The sequence below is a fragment of the Symphalangus syndactylus genome, chromosome 5 (genome assembly GCF_028878055.3).
Source record: "Symphalangus syndactylus isolate Jambi chromosome 5, NHGRI_mSymSyn1-v2.1_pri, whole genome shotgun sequence".
In the NCBI taxonomy this organism is placed as follows: Eukaryota; Metazoa; Chordata; class Mammalia; order Primates; family Hylobatidae; genus Symphalangus; species Symphalangus syndactylus.
Genome location: NC_072427.2, coordinates 53,364,803 through 53,383,349, shown reverse-complemented (window position 1 = coordinate 53,383,349; position 18,547 = coordinate 53,364,803). Strand labels below are relative to the sequence as shown.

The 18,547-nt window shown below is 44.2% G+C and overlaps 1 protein-coding gene across 4 annotated transcripts in view; it reads left to right on the top strand.

Moving 5' to 3' along the window:
- Positions 1-18,228, top strand: part of OCA2 (OCA2 melanosomal transmembrane protein) — a 335,403-nt gene extending 317,175 nt beyond the window's left edge. For 2 of the 4 annotated variants that reach the window (XR_010121073.1, XM_063640248.1), the window contains one exon: positions 17,631-18,207. Coding sequence is in view for 3 of the 4 variants with exons in the window: in XM_063640248.1 (XP_063496318.1) it covers positions 17,631-17,715 (85 nt within the window). In the remaining variant the exon portion in view is untranslated. Of the gene's footprint in view, positions 1-17,630 lie in introns of all 4 variants that reach the window. The other 2 variants (XM_055278476.2, XM_055278475.2) reach the window with 1 other exon arrangement.
- The last annotated feature ends 319 nt before the right edge of the window (positions 18,229-18,547 follow it).

Sequence of the window (18,547 nt, the reverse complement as noted above, 5' to 3'; positions counted from 1 at the left end):
CTCCATTTTCTTTTTTCCTTTTTTTTTGAGACAGAGTCTCCCTCTGTCACCCAGGCTGGAGTGCAGTGGCGAGATCTCAGCTCACTGCAACCTCCACCTCCCGGGTTCAAGGGATTCTCCTGCCTCAGCCTCCCAAGGAGCTGGGACTACAGGCGCCTGCCACCACGCCCAGCTAATTTTTGTATTTTTAGTAGAGATGGGGTTTCACCGTGTTAGCCAGGATGGTCTTGATCTCTTGACCTCGTGATCTACCTGCCTCGGCCTCCCAAAGTGCTGGGATTACAGGCGTGAGCCACCATGCCCGGCCAGTTCTCTCCATTTTCTATGGAAAATATGCCTTTTCAAGAGTCCACAAAACAGCTACAGAATTCATCATATATTAAGCCAGGAAGACAATCTCAATGATTCACTAACTGGGTATTTTCCAACATTTCTTCAATTATTTTCCAGTCTTTGACCACAATACATTAATTGCAAAATAAAAATGAGAGGGAGAAGGTGATCCTCTTTCAAAAAGTAAATAAAAAAAGTAACAGTAGTAGAAATAATAGAATTTGCAGTAGTAGTGGCAAAAACAATAATGCACACCATTTCAGGAACATTGACAAAGTACAGAATTACAAAGTATTAAGTCACTACTTTACACATTTTAAATTTCTTAGCAGAAAGTATTGTTTTAAAGGAAGGTCAGGCCCAGAGAGGTTGGCTATTTGTTCAGGACGCACAGCAAACTCGCCTCCCATTCCAGGGCTTGGCTATGATGCCTTCCTCGTGGGCCCGCAGGCGGCTTGCTCAGCTCGGGGAACCACAGCAGCCTCAGAGTTCAAGGCAGGCCTTGACGCTGTGCTTGGGAATAATGTCTAGACTTAGTTATTTTAATTGTTTTCAAATTGAGGAAAAATAATAGGCGAACAAAGTAACACAGGAGAAAAGGAGGAAAGAGCTGAACCACATGAAGGCAAGCATACAAAATTAGAAGACTAAAAATGGCAGAACTGGTAAGCCAGGAGGTGATTTTGGGGGGTAAACATTATTGATAATACAGGTAGAGCTTTGGCATCAAGAAAGAGAATGGGAAAGCAAAAATTAACAAAATTAAGTATTTAAAAAGGGAATACAGTAGCAGAGGTAAAGAAGATTAAAGTCAGACTATTACATGCTGATAAAAAATACAGATTTCACACAATGGGTGATTTTCTGGAAAAATATGTATTATTAAAATTATTTTAGAAACTAGTGGAACCAATGGATACTGTCTTTGGGATCTCCCACGCCCATTCTCCTCTCTTTGTCATTAAATTCCTCCTCAACGTGGAACACAAGTCTCAAAGTCACCCCCGCAGCCACCTCAGCTAGACTCGGCCCGCGGCCACGGAGCACCCCCCAGCTGGGCGCTGCCTGGAGAACCCACGCCTCTGCGGAGCGCACTGAGGGGCGGCGCATTGATTTCCGTGCGCGGCTTTTTTTTTTTTAGGCTACTCTCTCGACCCCAGGGCCTCTCGCAGGCAGGGCCTGTCCTCTCTACAGCGCCGCCCTTTTTCCGCACTGGGGCCATGGAGTGGCAGTAGCGCTGTGACCTTGGCGGGACCGCGGTGGAGAGTGGGGCGATTTGCTGCGAGCAGGAGGACCTGGGGATGTTTATGGGCCTCAGAAGGTGCGAGGGGACCTGATGGAGGCGTTCTAGGAGGAGGCCAAGGGGGCATCGCTGCAAGGGGAGGGAAGGAAAGAAGGAAGGAAGAAGGAAGCAAAAAAGGGAGAGAGAAAAGAGGGAGGGAGGAAGGGAGGGAAGAAAGGAAGGAAAGGAAGGAAAAGAGGGATGGAGGGAAGGAAGGAAGAAAGGAAGGAAAGGAAGGAAGGAAAGGAAGGGAGGAAGGAAGAAAGAAGGGAAGGGAGGGAGGAAGGAAAGAAGGGAGGAAAGGAAGGAAGGGAGGAAGGAAGGAAAAGGAAGGAAGCAAGGAAGGAAAAAAGGAAAAGAGGGAGGGAAGGAAGGAAGAAAAAGGAGGGAGGGAGGAGGGAAGGAAAAGGGGATGGGAAGGAAAGGGAAGGAAGGAAGGAAAGGGAGGGAAGGAAGGAAGAATGGAAGGAAGGAAGGAAAAGAGGGAGGGAGGAAGGAAGGAAGGAAAAGAGGGAGGGAGGAAGGAAGGATGGAAGGGAGGAAGGAAAAGAGGGAGGGAGGAAGGAAGGATGGAAGGGAGGGAGGGAGAGAGGAAGGAAGGAAAAGAGGAAGGGAGGGAGGAAGGGAGGGAGGGAAGGAAGGAAAAGAGGAAGGGAGGAAAGGAGTGGGAAAGAGCTCCCTGGTGTAGATGGCCAAAGCCACCGCTGTCCATCTTGGATTCAGAGGCCACGGGAGCGGCCGGGTTCTGAGGAGGGAAGTGGGTAAGGACACGGGAGGCCGAGAGCAGCTGTGCTGGACACCGTGCGTGCCCCTCGGGGACCTTCCCCGGCGGGGAGAGAGGAAGGAAGGGCGAGACCAGCGGCCGCTCCTGTGGGGAGGGTTCTGGAGCCAGCCGGTGGGCGCTTCTCCAGGGCAGCCGGTGTGGACGCCGGTTCTCAGGGAGACCAGACAGGCGGCGGTGAGCCTCTCCTGCCGGCGGAGACAGGGACAGCGCCACACACGGCTGGAGGCCTGAGAAACGGGGCGCACTGAAAGCCTCGCCCGGGCCCGCGCTGCCCGCCCCTGGCCCGTCCCGGCTTGGGGTCCGCACAGTGTCTCCGTGGCCCCGCGCGACCAGGAGGCCTGCGGACCCCGCGGAGCCCCCGCCCTGAACGCTCCTTCCCTCCGCCCGCCTGGAAACACTCCGGCTTTGTGTGGCAAATACGAGGATGGGCTTTATTTCCAGGGACGGAGACTTCGTTATGGAACCGAGTTGGGATATTGTATTTCCATGCTTGGTGGTGCTGGGGGCGGGGGGCACTGCAGGCTCTCCAAAAAAGGGGGTCCCTGCCCCGTCTCAGCTTCTACCCTTTCCTCATAAAAGGAGTTAGCTAAGGACTATTACCCTGGGAGACCCAGGAGATGGGGTGTGAGGCTGTTCCGATGGGGGCTGAGGATGAGCCTTGTCCTGAGGCCCAGAGGGGCCGCGCAGAGGCCGAGGCCCTGCACGCAGGCCGAGGCGCTGCACACGGGCCGAGGTGCTGGGGAGGGCAGGCCTCAAGGGGTCCATTGGCACAGAAAAGGGACAGCCTCCGTGCCCGGGCGGCTTCCTCCGGCCTCCTCCATGGGCTTCCTCTGTGGGCCTTAAGAAGTAGAAGCAGTTCTTCCTTCTGCTCAGAATCACGTGTTACCTTTGTAGAAGGGCGACAGCCAAATGGCTTTTTGTTTAAAAACCATAGTTACGGTTTGTTATTAAAGCCTTTTTTTTTTAAATTTCGATAGGTTTTAGGAGAACAGGTGGTGTTTGGTTCCACGGATAAGTTCTTGCGTGGTGATTCTTGAGATTTTGGTGCACCCTTCACCTTAGCAGTGTGCACTGCACCCAATGTGTGGTCTTTTGAAAAGGAAACATAAACAGGAAGAATGGTTTCAGTCTGAGACTCAAGTAGGAGGCGTCATTAGCAGACACTTCTTTTGGAAGCCAGGCTCCGTTGGAAATGCTCCGGGCACGATTCTGGGGCTGCCCCATTTCCCAGCAATCTGGAAGCCTCGGTTCCTTAAAGAACTGTGTGTCAGCACGGGCAGGTTTTTAACTTAAAACTAAACGCATGTAACACAGGGGCTGTGTGGGCATCCATCTGACGTGTGCATCGTGATTTGTGCTTTGACACGCAAGTGATTTTGCCTTCCCTAACACGGCATAGTGACAGAGCCAGAATGGATTGAAAATCACCCCGGAGGGAGATGAAGGCGTAGGGTGATGCTGGATGTTGAACAAATGCGCTTTTCCTGAGCTTTTGGTTGAGAGTGTTGCCTTGAGGAGAGGCTCGGGGTGCAAGACAAATGGATCTTCTGGGAAATGGAGGCTCCCGGTGAACTCGCAGCATCCGTGTCCTGTGTATCTGGAGTCCTCCTGGCAGCGACAGGAAGTCATTACATCCTCTCTTCAAATAAATCTCCCTCCAGCTGCCTCTCGGCTGGGCAGCGTGTGAAGCACTGAAACTCCAATCAAGCTGCCTGCATCCCACGGGAGGAAGCAACTGGCTCGGCCCCAGAAGAAACAGGCCAGCCTTTGAAGTGCCAGGGAAAGAGCTGCCCGCAGGCCTTGCCTTCCCCTTCAGAAACTCGGGCGTGTGCCACTGTGAACGGGACTGCCACCACAGGGTCCCATAGACAGGGTTATCACTGGTCTCTTCTTGACTCTAACTAATGTCAACCCTAAAAAACAAGATTCATGAAACATGACTAAATATAGAGTTTATTCGAGTCCAAAGCTCGAAGCTAGCCAATCCAGGAGCATAGATTCAACTTGCCCTTAATGTACACTCAGATTAGCTGCAGTTACAAGAGAGTTTTTAAGGAAAAAAGAACTGGCACTTCCTAAGTTGTTACCGAGAATTTACATTAGAATAACATAAGCTACTGATTAGGTATACATTGTTCTTTGTATCACAAATTCCAGGCAGGAGAAGATAATAGGTGAGGCGGCTAGTCGGGAACACAGTGTCTTTAAACAGTTGCTCGTGGGTGCTGGGGCAGGAGTGGAGGAGTGACCACGTGTGACTGAAGTCCCATACTCAATTCTCTCTGGACCTGATAATTTTGCATATCTTACAGAGGTTACACTGCTCAAAGCTATTTTTCTTTTCTCAGTAATAGAGGAATATTTTTCATGACTTGCAAAATGTATATAAGGAAGAGGCTGCAGTGTGAGATTGTTCCATAGGGCGGTGGAGCTCCCTCAGCCTGCCCGGCTCAGCCCTGCTTTCTTGGCAGGGGCCGCACGTCACAGGCATCCACCTGGAAAGATCCATCCCCGGCCGGCCCTCCTGGCACCGCTGGCAGCTGCAAGTCTGCCTTTCCAACCTCTTTCAGCTGGAAGCCGGGCCTTCCTGGAGCCCTCTGTCCAGCACACTATTCCCCCTTCCCCCACTGCCATTGTGGCTGCTGAGCCTTAAAATGTGGCAAGTCCAAACAGAGGTGTGCCATCGTCATGCGACCCCTCTGACTCCAGTAGGAGTTTTTTGTTTTGTTTTGTTTTGTTTTGAGCAGCAGCAAGATTTAGTGTGAAGAGTGAAAGAACAAAGCTTCCACAGTTTGGAAGGGGACCCCAGTGGGTTGCCGCTGCTGGCTGGGGTGGCCAGCTTTTATTCCCTTATTTGTCCCCACCCATGTCCTGCTGATAAGTCCATTTTACAGGGTGCTGATTGGTCCATTTTACAGAGTGCGGATTGGTCCATTTTACAGAGTGCTGATTGGTGCGTTTACAATCCTTTAGCTAGACACAGAGCGCTGACTGGTGTGTTTTTACAGAGTGCTAATTGGTGCATTTACAATCCTTTAGCTAGACACAGAGTGCTGATTAGTGCATTTACAATCTTTTAGCTAGACACAGAGTGCTGATTGGTGCATTTTTACAGAGTGCTGATTGGTGCATTTACAATCCTTTAGCTAGACACAGAGTGCTGATTGGTGCATTTACAATCCTCTAGCTAGACAGAAGAGTTCTCCAAGTCCCCACTCAACTGAAGAAGTCCAGCTGGCTTCACCACTCAATCACCGCTCTGAACAGGACACCCCAACTGCTGTTGGGAATTGGGACTTCCTGCTGGATAGGGGCAAAGAATGGGCCCTGCAGTTGTAGTGTCCTCCAAAGGGGAACTCTTTAGGCCAAAGGGCCAGGAGGTCGGTCCACGGGTCCTCAATAGAAGTTGTTAGTTGAGCTCATTTGGAGTTCCATTTGTAAGACCATCTGTAGCTTGATAGCCTTGATCCTAGAGGAAATAATTTGACAAGGAGGTTAAAAATACAGGGCCCAAAGGCGAGTAATAGCAAGATGGCTGTCACAGAACCTAGAAAGGGGAGAAGCTATGTCACCCAACTCCAGAGATCAGTATTTGGGAATTGGGACTTCCCGCTGGATAGGGGTGAAGAAGGGGCTAGGGAAGGAGACATAGGGTTTATTGAGGATTTACATACAGGGCGGTCCAGGAGCAGTGGGCAGGACAGGAAAATCCACTCCAGTTTGTAAAAAGCAGGCGGGTTACAGAGCATTTTCACTTGGCACCCTCCACCTAGCAACCTCTATTTAGCCCAGAACCAAGGGCCTGGATCCCTAGGGTAGCCTGCCTGTGTTCAAGGGATGGCTGGGAGGCGGATGCCCTCCTGGGAACAGGGCTGCTGGGCTGGGAGGAGACTGTGCCTCAGGGAGAAGGTGAGGCTGCCCTGGTACTGGGTGGGGGTGAGTGGTGAGGACCTGCCCAAAGGTAGGTGACAGGACAGCCTCTGTGTCCATTTAACAAAGCAGAGTTTCAGACGGGGTGCGAGGCTGCCAGAGAGACATTTAACATTCACTGAGCTTCAGGAGAGCTGATCACCCCAGGCCAAGGCCAACACTGCCCAGTGTCCTCACTAAGAAACCCCTCAGGACACAGGTTCCAATTTAGCCCCTGGGAGAGAGAGACAAGGCAGTGTCAGTGTCCTTCATAGAGAAGGAGCGAATGTTTGGGTTGGCTGCTCCCGGATTCCTTAGCTGGGAACTCTGAGCACACATTCTTTTTAGAGATGACCATAGGGTCCTTCTCAGGGCATGCTTCAGTGCCATGAGTAGAACATCCATACTGGATTTCAAAGATTTAGTATTTTAAAAATGTCAACTATTCCATCAAAATGTTATGTTGACTATATGGTCAAATAATATTTTGAATATGTTAGGTTAAATAAAATGTATTATTATACTTAATTTCATCCATTTCCTTTTACTTTAAAAAAATGTGATAGTTGAAAATTTAAGACTATACAACATATTTATTGGTCTGGACTTCCTTGCATTTTGGATAGAGGCTGACAAGAAGCTGACACGTTCCTTTGTCAGAGGTGTCTGAACCAGAGGGACTCCATCTTAAATAGGGGCTGGGTAAAATGAGGTTGAGGCCTGCTGGGCAGCATTCCCAGGAAGGTAGGTGTTCTAATTCACAGGATGAGATAGGAGGTTGGCACAAGATACAAGTCACAAAGACCTTGCTGATAAAATAGGTTGCAATAAAGAAACTGGCCAAAACCCACCAAAACCAAGATGGCAATGAGGGTGACCTCTGATTGTTCGCAGAGCTCATTATACACTAATTATAATGCATTCTTGTTCCCGGACCGAACCAAGGGTCGGGCTTCTTATTCTCGAGGCCCAATAATGGGATGCAGATGAACTGGGAAAGGAAAGAGTTTTATTTCTATAACCGATTATGGGGAGAAGGCCTGGTAAATATCTCCAGACCAACTCAAGATTACAGCCTTCCAGCTATAGTCTTCTAAGCTATATGTCTACATGTAAGTGTGATTCATTCATCTAAAGATGTGAGTGATTCACTTCTAATCTATAACTGAGACTTGAGTCCTGAACACCTTCCTCTGGAGCCTCAGTAAATTGACTTAATCTAAATGGGTTCAGGTGCTTGAGTGATTGTCTTGTCTCTTGCTAAATCATGGAGGTTTGGGGAGTTCCTTCAGACCCCGAATAAACTTGTTTGTGGAGGCCTGGGGAGTTTCTTCAGACCCCCAATAAAACGTGTTTAATTGTAAACGGGTCCTGTTAAGAATTCCCTCATTATCTTGTCATGCTTCAAGGCCCAGGAAAGGCCTGGACAAAACTCTTGGTGGGCTTTTTTTACGTTCCATTGTTTGTATAAGGACACTGGCTCTCTCAGCTTTTGATATTGAACCTAACCACTCAGTCAGTGCTGAGACAGTTGTTATGGAGGCCTGCGTCCGTGAGACCTGGCCTGCCACACTCACCTGGTAAGAGACACACCCACCAGCACCTTGACAGTTGACAAATGCCTTGGCAACATCAGGAAGTTAGTCTATACAGTCTAAAAATGGGAGGAACCCTCAGTTCTGGGAATTGCCCACCCCTTTCCCGGAAAACTCATGAATAATCCACCCCTTGTTTAGCATATAATCAAGAAATAGCTACACGTATCCTTAGCCCAGCAGCCCAAGCTGCTGCTCTGCCTATGGACTAGCCATTCTTTATTCCTTTACTTTCTTAATACACTTCCTTTTGCTTTACTCTATGGATTCACCTCAAATTTTTTCTTGCGCAAGATCCAAGAACCCTCTCTTGGGGTCTGGATCAGGACCCCTTTCCTGTAACTCCTTCACCTTCCCAGGACCTGATATTCTTAGGGGCAGCAAATGTTTTCAGTAAGGGTGAATACATATTTCAGGCTTTGTGGACCACAAGGCCTCTGTCCAACCACTCCACTGGACTCTGCCTTGGTGGCTCTGGAGCGGCCGTAGACAGCAAGCAAATGCATGGGCGGCTGCGTCCCAGTCCCAGCGGAGTTTCCTCACAAGAAAAAGGTGGTGACCACATTTGGCCTGGGGCTGTAGTTTGTTGGCTCCTGGTCTGTAAAAAGGGAGTAGTTTACCTTGAGTTGTTTTTGGACTGGAAGGGCAGATTTTCATTCATGGAAGCCCTACTGTGTGCATCTTTATGAGATAAGGGCTCTTTCAGGGATCTTGTGGCATGTGTAAAATTCCTTTCAGTGTGAGTGTTATTCTTTGCTGGCTCACGGTAACCCTGCAAGCAGATGATGAAGCCAAGATATAAAATACTAGAGCTGGCATTTGATGCCAATCTCCTCTCCCTCCTGCCTCTCCTTTCTCCCCTCTATTTTCCCCTCTCTCTCTTTCCCTCTCTCCTTGCCTCTGTGCCTCCTTCTTTCTCTCTCTCTCCCCATCTCCCTCCTCCCTCTTTCTGTACTTCCTCTGATCCCTCTCCCTTTTTCCTTCTGTCTCTCTCCCCCATCCCTTCTGTTTCTCAGTGCCTTCTATTTCTCCCTCTGTCTCCCTCTCCCTCTCCCTTCCCTCCTACCTCTCTCTCTCTGTCTCTCTCCACTCCCCACTCCCCAACTCCCCAGTGGCTGGGTTGGAACCTGTGTCCTGAGGGGTTTCTTAGTGAGGACACTGGGCAGTGTTGGCCTTGGCCTGGGGTGATCAGCTCTCCTGAAGCTCAGTGAATATTAAATGTCTCTCTGGCAGCCTCGCACCCTGTCTGCAACTCTGTCTTGTTAAATGGACACAGAGGCTGTCCTGTCACCTACATTCGGCCAGGCCCTCACCACTCACTCCCACCCAGTACCAGGGCAGCCTCACCTTCTCCCTGAGGCACAGTCTCCTCCCAGCCCAGCATCCCTGCTTCCCAGGAGGGTGCCTGCCTCCCAGCCAGCTGTGCCCTGGGCATCTGCTGCCTGTCTCCCCACAGGAAGGGCCCTCCCATAGCCAGGGACATCTCCATCACACCAGCATCGCAACCACTCACAGTAGCCGCATCATTGCCCACTTCCCTAATGGCTAGTGATGTGAGGCATCTTTTTGTGTGCTGGTTTTCCACTCATATAGCTTCAGTGAAATGTCTCTTCATGTCTTTTGCTCATTTTCTGATTGGATTGTTTAGTGTTTGTACCGTTGAGTTTTGAGATCTCTTCATATATTCTAGATAAGAATCCTTTGACTGGTCTATGGTCTGCAAATGTTTTCTCCTAGTCAGTAGCATGTCTTTGTACCCTCCTAGCAGGGTCTTTTATTGAGCAAATGTTTTAAAAGATATTTTTATTTTGATGAAGTTGATTTTATCAATTTTTTTTTCTTACGGAATCATACTTTTGGTGTCATGCCTAAGAACTCTTCACTAAACTGTAGCCCTCAGATTTTTATCCTGTGTTTTCTTCTAAATGTTTTGTAGTTTTACATTTTGCATTTAAATCTATGATCCATTATGAGTTAGTGTTTGTATAAAGTGTGAGGTTGAGGTTGAAATTTATTTTCTAACATTTAGATACCCAATTGCTCTATAAGTATTTGTCAAAAACGGCATCCTAAAGTGTGGTGTATATGCTCAGTGGAATACTACTCAGCCATAACAAGTGAAATCGTGTCATTTGTGGCAACATGGATGGAACTGGAGGTCCTTTTCTTAAGTGAAACAACTCAGAAACAGAAAGACAAATACCACGTGTTCTCACTTATAAGCAGGGGCTTAAATAACATGTACATGTGTTATCAGCATGAGATTTTTGTCTCTCAATGTAATAGAAATTAACACAAGCCTAGGCAAACTGTTTTTAGACAAGGTCCATTAAGACTTAGGCCCAGAAAGGTTGGGCATAAGGGAGATTTAGCACAGGAACAAAAGTTACCTGGCTGACACCCTGAGGGGAGTGCATTGTGGTGTCTTAAGGAGGGTGACATGCATAATTCGTGAAGTAGGTAAGCATCACTGAATTTGCAGGGTGGAGTGCGTGGGTGCACAGGCTAGTAAGGGGGCATGCTAATCCATATGTCACATGATTAGAAAATGGCAGATAAACCCCTCCCTGGGTGGGGATTTTAGTATTGTAATAAGTCATGGGTTAAAGATGGCTCATTATTCTGCTCTTAGGTACATGCTGGTGATGGGGTTAACTTTCTTGAGTGAGATTTATGTTAGGATGTTGCTTATTTTAGGTTTTTGAGGTCCTGCAGTCAGCAGGTATGGCACCTTGAATAAGATTTATGGTGGGAAGCTGCTTATCTCAGTTTCTTCAGACAGCTTGCAAGGTCTGGTCAATGGGCATGTATGGAAAAATACCATAGTGGAGGTGGGCTGAGTCCTGTGTCTGCTCTGTCTCACATGGACATAGAGTATGGAATAATAGACACTGTACACTCAGAAGGGTGGGAGGGTGGGAGAGGGTGAGGGATGGAAAATTACTTAAAAGTACATTATTCTGGTGATATTACACTAAAAGCCCAGACCTCACCACTATGCAATATGTCCATGTTATGAAACTGCACTTATACCCCTTACATTTATACAAATATAAAGAAAGAAAAGTCTATTCTTGCAAAGACTCACTTTTGCATCTTTTTCAAAAATAAGTTGGGCATGCTGGGCATGTTGGCACCTGTAGTTCCAGCTGGCTGGGAGGCTGAGGCAAGAGTATCCCTTGAGCCTGGGCAGTCAAGGCTGTAGGGAACTGTGATGACGCCAATGTGCTCCAGCCTGGATGACAGAGTGAGACCCCGTATCTTAAAAAATATAAGTTGGGCATGTCTTTGTGGGTCTGTTTTCAGGTTCTGTGTTCTGGCCTATTGATCCATGTGTCTATATCTGCATCTGTGCTGTATTGCCTTGATTACTGGTGCTACATAGTAGACCTTCATGTTGGATAGAGTGGGTCTCCCATTCAATTCTTCTTTGTTAAGATTGTCTTTGCTATTCTAGAGCCTGTGCCTTTCCATATACATTTTAGGATAAGCTTGTCTATGGCTAGAAAAATTCCTGCTAGGAATTGCATTAAACCTAGAATCAATTTGGGGCAAATTAACATTTTGTCTATGTTGAGTCTTCCATTCATGAACACTCTATGTCTCTCCATTTATCTGGAACTGCTTTGGGTTTTTTTTTTTATCACCATTTTGTAACTTACAGCACACAGATGCTGGTGTGCTGTAAGTTACAAACACGATTTAAGTTTAAAACAAGATTTAAGTTTATGCCTAACTGTTTAATTTTAATTGGAGTGATTTTAAGTGGTATCGTGTTTTTAATTTTAATTTTTATGTATTAATTGGTAGTATATAGGAAAAAATAAGGTTTGAATGTTGAACTTGTGTTGCGGTCCTTGCTGAACTTACTGCTCACTGATTAGTTTTAGAAGGGTTTTGTTTTGCTTTTTTTTTTTTTTTTTCCTATTTCCTGGGATTTTTTAATGTAAACTATCATGTCATCTGCAAATAGAGAGAATTTTATTTCATCTATTTTGGTCTGTGAGTCTTTTGTCTTATTATACTGACTAGGGCTTTCAGTACTATGTTGAATAAGAGTGGTGAGAATCCTGTTGGGGGGGAAGCATTCAATTCAGTTTCTCATTATTAAGTATTATGTTAGCTGTAGTTTTTTCATTTGCTTCCTTTTCCTAGATGATTTTCTTTATAGGGTTGAGGTAATACAGGGATCATAAAACAAGTTAGAAAATGATGTTCCCTCCCCTTTTATTTTCTGGAAGGATTTGTATAGAATTAGTGTTAGTTCTTTAAATATTTCACAGAATTCACCAGTGAGACAATCTGGCTGTACAATTTTCTTTTTTGGAAGGTCTCTAACTACCAGTTTAAATTCTCTAATATATATAGGGTGATTTAAATTATTTCATTCTAGTTGTTAAATGTATATGTATACAATTGTTAATAGTACAACAGTAGTTAATATGAGAAACTTTTAATCTTTTGATTAAACCCTGAAGGTTTTTTGTGATAACTCCTGTTTCATTGATACTGACCATTTGTCTTTTTTCTCTTTTTACTTGTCAGTCCTTCTAGAAGTTGGTTAATTTTATTGATTTTTTAAAAAAAATCAACTTTGTTTCGTTGATTTTTCTCCACTGTTTTCCTATTTTTAAATTCATGAATTTATGCTCTTATCTTTATTATTTCTTTTCTTCTGCTTGTTTTTGGGTTTATTTTTAAATTCTTTTTCTATTTCCTAAAGATGGGAACTTCAATTATTGATTTAAGACCTTTTCTTTTTTCTAATACAAACATGTAGTGCTATACGTTTCCCTCTCAACAAGTGACATGTTAGCTGTAGTTCTTAATTTGCTTTCTTTTCCTAGATGATTTTCTTTATAGGGTTGAGGTAACATAGAGATCATAAATTAGAAAATGATGCTCCATTTTCATTCAGTTCCATGTGTTTTCTTTTACTTTCCTTGTGACAATCTCTTAGATCTATGAATTATTTAGAAGTATAATATTTAATTTGAAAATGCTTGGATAGTTTCTGGTTGCCTTTCTGTTACTGATTTCTTATCAAATTAGCAAATCAAATCAAATCAAATTTGAAATCAAAATTAGTTTGATTGCTTATGGTAAGAAAAAAAACCCTCTGTATAATTTTAATTCTTTTAAACTTGTTGATGTTTATTTTTTGGTCCAGGATATGATCTGTCTTGCTAAATGTTTCTTGGATGCTGAAAGGAATGTGCATTCTGCTGTTGCTGCCTGGAGCACTCTGTAGTATCAGCAAGATTTGATTGCTGGAAGATATTGTTGAGTTCTCTCTGCTGAATTTCTTTCTAGTTCTTCCATGAATTACAGAGAGAGAGAGTAAAAGTCTCCATCTATAATAGTGGATTTGTCAGTCTACAATCCATTTGTGCATGTGCCACTTTCTCTTGTCATTTACTTTCTCTTGTCATTTTGTCAGTTTTTGTTTCAATTTTTCAGCTCAGTTATTTGGTGAATACACATTCAGGATAACTATGATCTCTCGGTGGATTGACTGTTTTATCTATATGTAATATCCCTCTCTGCCTTGGAAATGTTCTTTGCTCTGAAATATACTTCATGTGATATTAATATAGCCATTCCTACTCTTTTGATTACTGTTTGCGTGGTTTATCTTTACCTGTGCTTTTTCTATTTTGCTATTTATTTTGTGTCAACCATCAAACATAATTTAAAAACTCAAGATGAAAAGGAAAGTTTATCATATTTAACAGTGCATTTGCTCTTTCTTTTGTTCTTCCTTCCTGATACTCCAAGATTCCTTCTTTTTATCGGTTCATTTCTATTTGAAGACCTTCTTAGCAGTACTTTGAGGGTAAGTCTGCTGTTCTTCTAGTTTTTCTTCATCTGAGAGTATCTTGAGTCTCCCTTTATTCCTGAAGGATATTTTTGATGGATATAGAAATTGGGGTTGATGGATCTTGTCTTTTAGCAATTAAAAATATTGTGCCACTTTTTTCTGGCCTCCATGGTTTCTGAGGAGAAACTTATAGTTTTTCTCTATAGGTAAATTGTTATTTATCTCTCACTGCTTTCAAGAAATTTTACCTTTCTTTAGTTTTCATGAGTTCGATTTGTTGATTGTTGTGTCTTGGCATAGATTTTGGGGGGTGCCTAGCCTTTTTAGGATTTTCCCAGCTTCTTAAATCTCTAGGTTTATATCTTTTACCAATTTTTTAATCATTATTTCTTTGAATACTTTTTCATCCCTGCCCTCTTTCTCCAATGATAGAAATGTGAGATCTTTTGTTCATGTCCCACAGATCCCTGAGGGTTGGTTCCTTTTGTTTTTTTAGTCTTTTTTCATTTTTCAGATGAACAATTTCTGTTGTTGTATCTTCAAGTTCACCGATTCTTTCCTTTATACTCTCCATTATATTATTGTGCCCATTCCGTTAGAGTTTTACTTCAGTTGAACTGAAGAATTTCCATGTGGTCCTCCTTTATAGTTTCAATTTCTTGTCTGAGACTTTCCATTTTTTTTTCATTTATTTCAAGTGTGTTTGTCATTGCTTGTTGAAGAATTTTTATGGTAGTTGCTTTGAAATCCTTTTCAGATAATTTCGACGTCTGTATCACCTCAGTATTGTCTTCTGTTGATTGGCTTTTCTCATTCAACTTGAAACACCCCTGGCTCGCAGGATCCCCATGTGGTCTCATGTGGTCTCTGCTGTTACCACAGGAGAGGGGCTTGCTACAGCCTGGTGAGTGTGGAAGTTCTGGTTCCCACTTGGCCTTCACCAAGGAGCCTATTTTTTTTTTTCCTGTGGAATTTGGCAGGAGCGGTTATTATCTAGGAGTGTTATGTCTAGCTTTAGTGCCCTTTCCTGGCTTTCTGTCTAGGGAGAGCAGACTTCTCTTGGGGCTGTTTGTTTTCTTTCTAGTACCCACTGACATATCAGCTTCCCAGCACCTAGTCTAGGATATATGAGGGGAAACAAAAAGGAAACCCACCTCCATGCCATTCTTCGGGATCCCAAGGTCCCCAGCTGATCTGCCTCCTCTTCATCTTTACGGTCTCCTTATGCTTGTTTTCTATAAAATGCCAGACTTTTAGCTCTGCTTAGTGGGAGGAATTGGAAGAAATGCATCCACTTCATCTTGCTTGAGAACTAGAAGCCTTCTTTATCGTCTTTAATTTGAGAGTAAAATTATCTTCTCCAGTAAACCCTTATGTATTTGTATTGTTAAATTCCTTACCACCAAACACAACTCATGCACCAGGGAGGTGCTCCAGACTTACTCTGTGATTTTGGGCACTTTGTAATCCCAGTCAGCATGCACTTCAGGGCAGGTGTCCCGGTTTGTTGTGTCTATGCCAAGACACAACAATCAACAAATCAAACTCATGAAAACAGGTGTCCAGGTTTGCTAGCACTGGTCTGTGGCTAAAACTTGTTGAGGGCTCATTATGTGGCCAAACACTGTTCTCACTGTTCTAAAGGATTTATAAGGGTGAACTCATGGAATCCTGATAGCACTCTTAGGTACTGTTATTACCTTCATTTTATAGATAAAGAAATTGAGTTATGGAGACATTTAATACTTTTCCAAGGTGTTACCACTGGGCAAGAGCAGGAATTGAAAACTAGAGCCCTAAGCTAGTGTATCGTGGTACCTGTCTCTGTTGGGAAAATGCATTTGGGTTTTGAAGCCAGAAGAATATTCCAAGACACCATCTCTGCCGTTTACTGGTGGTGGCCTTTGTCAAGTTCCCTACTATATGCAAGCTTCAGTTGCTTCATCTATATAATAGGGGTAACATTACATGCCTCACCATGTTTGGGAAATAATAGATAATGTCAACGTCTAGTCTATGAGGCCCTTAGCATACAACAGATATTCAGTAAGTCATTTACCTACTAATGGCAGGTTGCCATTGTTATGGTTTATCCATGTCCACAGGGAGGCAGCATATGTAGTGATTAGGAGTACACACTCTTAATCACTCTTAATCACACAGTCTAACTAGAGTTAGACTGATGTATTTGGATTGTTACACCAGAGCAAACTAGCTGAGAGACCCAGGCAAGCCTGCTTACTTCTCAACATCCCACCTCTCCAGTAGGTGTGATGATGCCAATTCCAGAAGGCACTGTGGGCAGCTGAGAGGCTCCTGTGCATGGAGAGTGTCACAGTGACTAGATGTTGTAAGGGAGAGTAGGGTTTCCGATGGGTCTGAGTGCTTGCATCAGTTCTGGGTGAAATGAAAATGTTTGGTGATGCTAGGTGACGCTTCTTCTCTGTGTTGGTGCCATCCCCGAGACATCAGTGGCTCTCACTTGGGAGCATGGCAAAACCACCCACCAGGAACTTTCTCCAGTCTTGGGCTTCTTCTCAAGCAAGTTCTGCTTTTTGTGGAATTCACCCCTTGGCAAGGCAAATTTGCTTCTAAAACATGGCCAGGTGTCTCGGCACCCGGATTGAGATTCTCAGCATCTTACCTGACACTGACTCACTCTACACAATCTGTCACAGAGGAACGAAGGCTTTGTGCTTCCATGAAGGCTTGCAGTGATGTCTGTGATGCCTGGAGTTGACCAGACACTGTCGTGGGTTGTGTTTTTCCAGAACTCAATGATCAGGGCTGACATTTTGCAAACATGTTCAGCTATTTTCAAAAACAAAGTTGATAAAGTTCAAGAAATTTAAGTAGTTTTCCCAAAATATGTTCTGTGTTTCTGTTTGTTTTGTAAAATAAAATGTGTTCAGAAGAGAAGCCAAGAGAATCCTACCACTTTCTTGAAATGCCCAAGTCTGCTCTATAATTTCGGGAGCTGTCTCGCTCATGGAATCAGTTTTTGTGTTTAACTGTAGCTCTGTTGAGGAACCCTTGCTGTGGCTCTTTCTGAGTAGCCTCTTCTTACACTTATGGCCAGGGAAGAGAGAATGTCTTTATAATTACCACATGCTAGGCTCTTACTGCTAAAACTTAAGCCTTTTGAAACCAAAATTGTAACATTTGCAGGGGCTTCCCTTAGTGATCAGGCAGCACTGAGCAATGGCTACAGAGCATGCATTACCCATGCCAAGTGGCATCTGTCAGTGCTTGGAAGCTGGGGTAGGAATTTGTGGAGATGCGGGTACATTGGAGGAGGCACACAGTGAGGGATGCTTCCGTCTCCTCATGACTGCTTTTGTATCTGTGCATACCCTCCTTGTCTACACGTCGCACACCTCACCGACTACAGAAGAAAAACTTCTTCTTCCCTCTGCCTTTCCTTGGACAACAGTTGACCTTACTTTCCAACACTGCTTCTCAAGCTCTCCTTGGCCTTAAGTGTGAGGGACTTCAGGAGGCTGTGGGAAGGTGGGATCTCTAGGAAATCTCCAGAGAAGAAAAGTTGGAAGATGACACAAGTAGAGGAAACATCCAGAGATTTAAATGGTGGCCCAGCACATGGCATTGAAAGATCAACAGTCTAATATTATAGATGAACAAACAGAGGCTCCATATAGCCATTAAAATTTTGAGAAAACCTTAAGCAGGTCTCAAATAAAATTGCACACAATGGAGGATGTCTAATAGAAGCATGAATTCACATAATTTAGTCTAAAACTAACTTTCTGATTTATAGAAATAAAAGGTAGTGGACATTGTGAAAATGCAAAGGTGCTAAGGCCATGTTCTCATGAGCTATGAGTCCATATCTCATGGGGCTGTCCAGATTTCAGATGCCATAACTCATTTCTGTTTGTATTTCAGGTTGGGCTTCCCAATGATGGTTGTGTCCTGCACTGTTGGGATGTGTTATCTCCTTGTGGCTCATGTGGTGGTGGGATGGAATTAATAGACATCCATCTATTGCTCGAAGACTAAAGGAAACTTCATCCATCACAACCCGTCAGTCATAAAACTACCCTGACCCCACTGTTTGGAGAAGAAAAGGTGCTTACCCTGGAGATGCTACGGAGACACAGTGGAATAGACCTTGACACTAAAACTCTAATTCCAGCAAATGTTGGAACACCATGACCTCCTCTGTGTGTCCTTTCTCCCCAAGGACAAAATGTAGAAAAATGTGAGATAACTTACTCAAAATTCCCCTCCAGAAAAATACGTATGTTTCAAAACCCTTCCTGCTATACATAGGAAAAGACACACATCCACCCAAAATTGATTGTGCTGTTTAATTGTCAATTCTCCTGAGGCTAAACACAGTTTGTTTTTCTTGTAATCACTTTTCATGTTAAAATAATCAGCATTCAAATTGTATGCTCTCTGAATATAGACTTTCTGGGAAAAGGTTTACTGCTCGTAAGGAAACATTTTATATATTAAAATAAACTGTTCCTTGATAAAAGGCTTTGGAGTAGTTTACATTATATAAAATTGCATTTTATCCATTTATATTTTTCTCTGCAGTTTTAAAGTTATTAATTAAAAGTCCAGAAATTTGACTTGCAGAAGGTCATAGGTATCTTTTAAGGATATTTTACATATTTAACAGCTTAGGGTAATGATTTTTCCATTTTGCAAGTGGTACATGCTATTTGCATCAATTACACAGATGTACAGTCGATACCCTCAGTCCTGCTCTCCCTGCAGGATGCTGTGGCTCAGTCAGTGTTTATTAAATGCAGTTCTTTTGTGAAGCATTCCTTGTGAAGCAAGAGTAATGA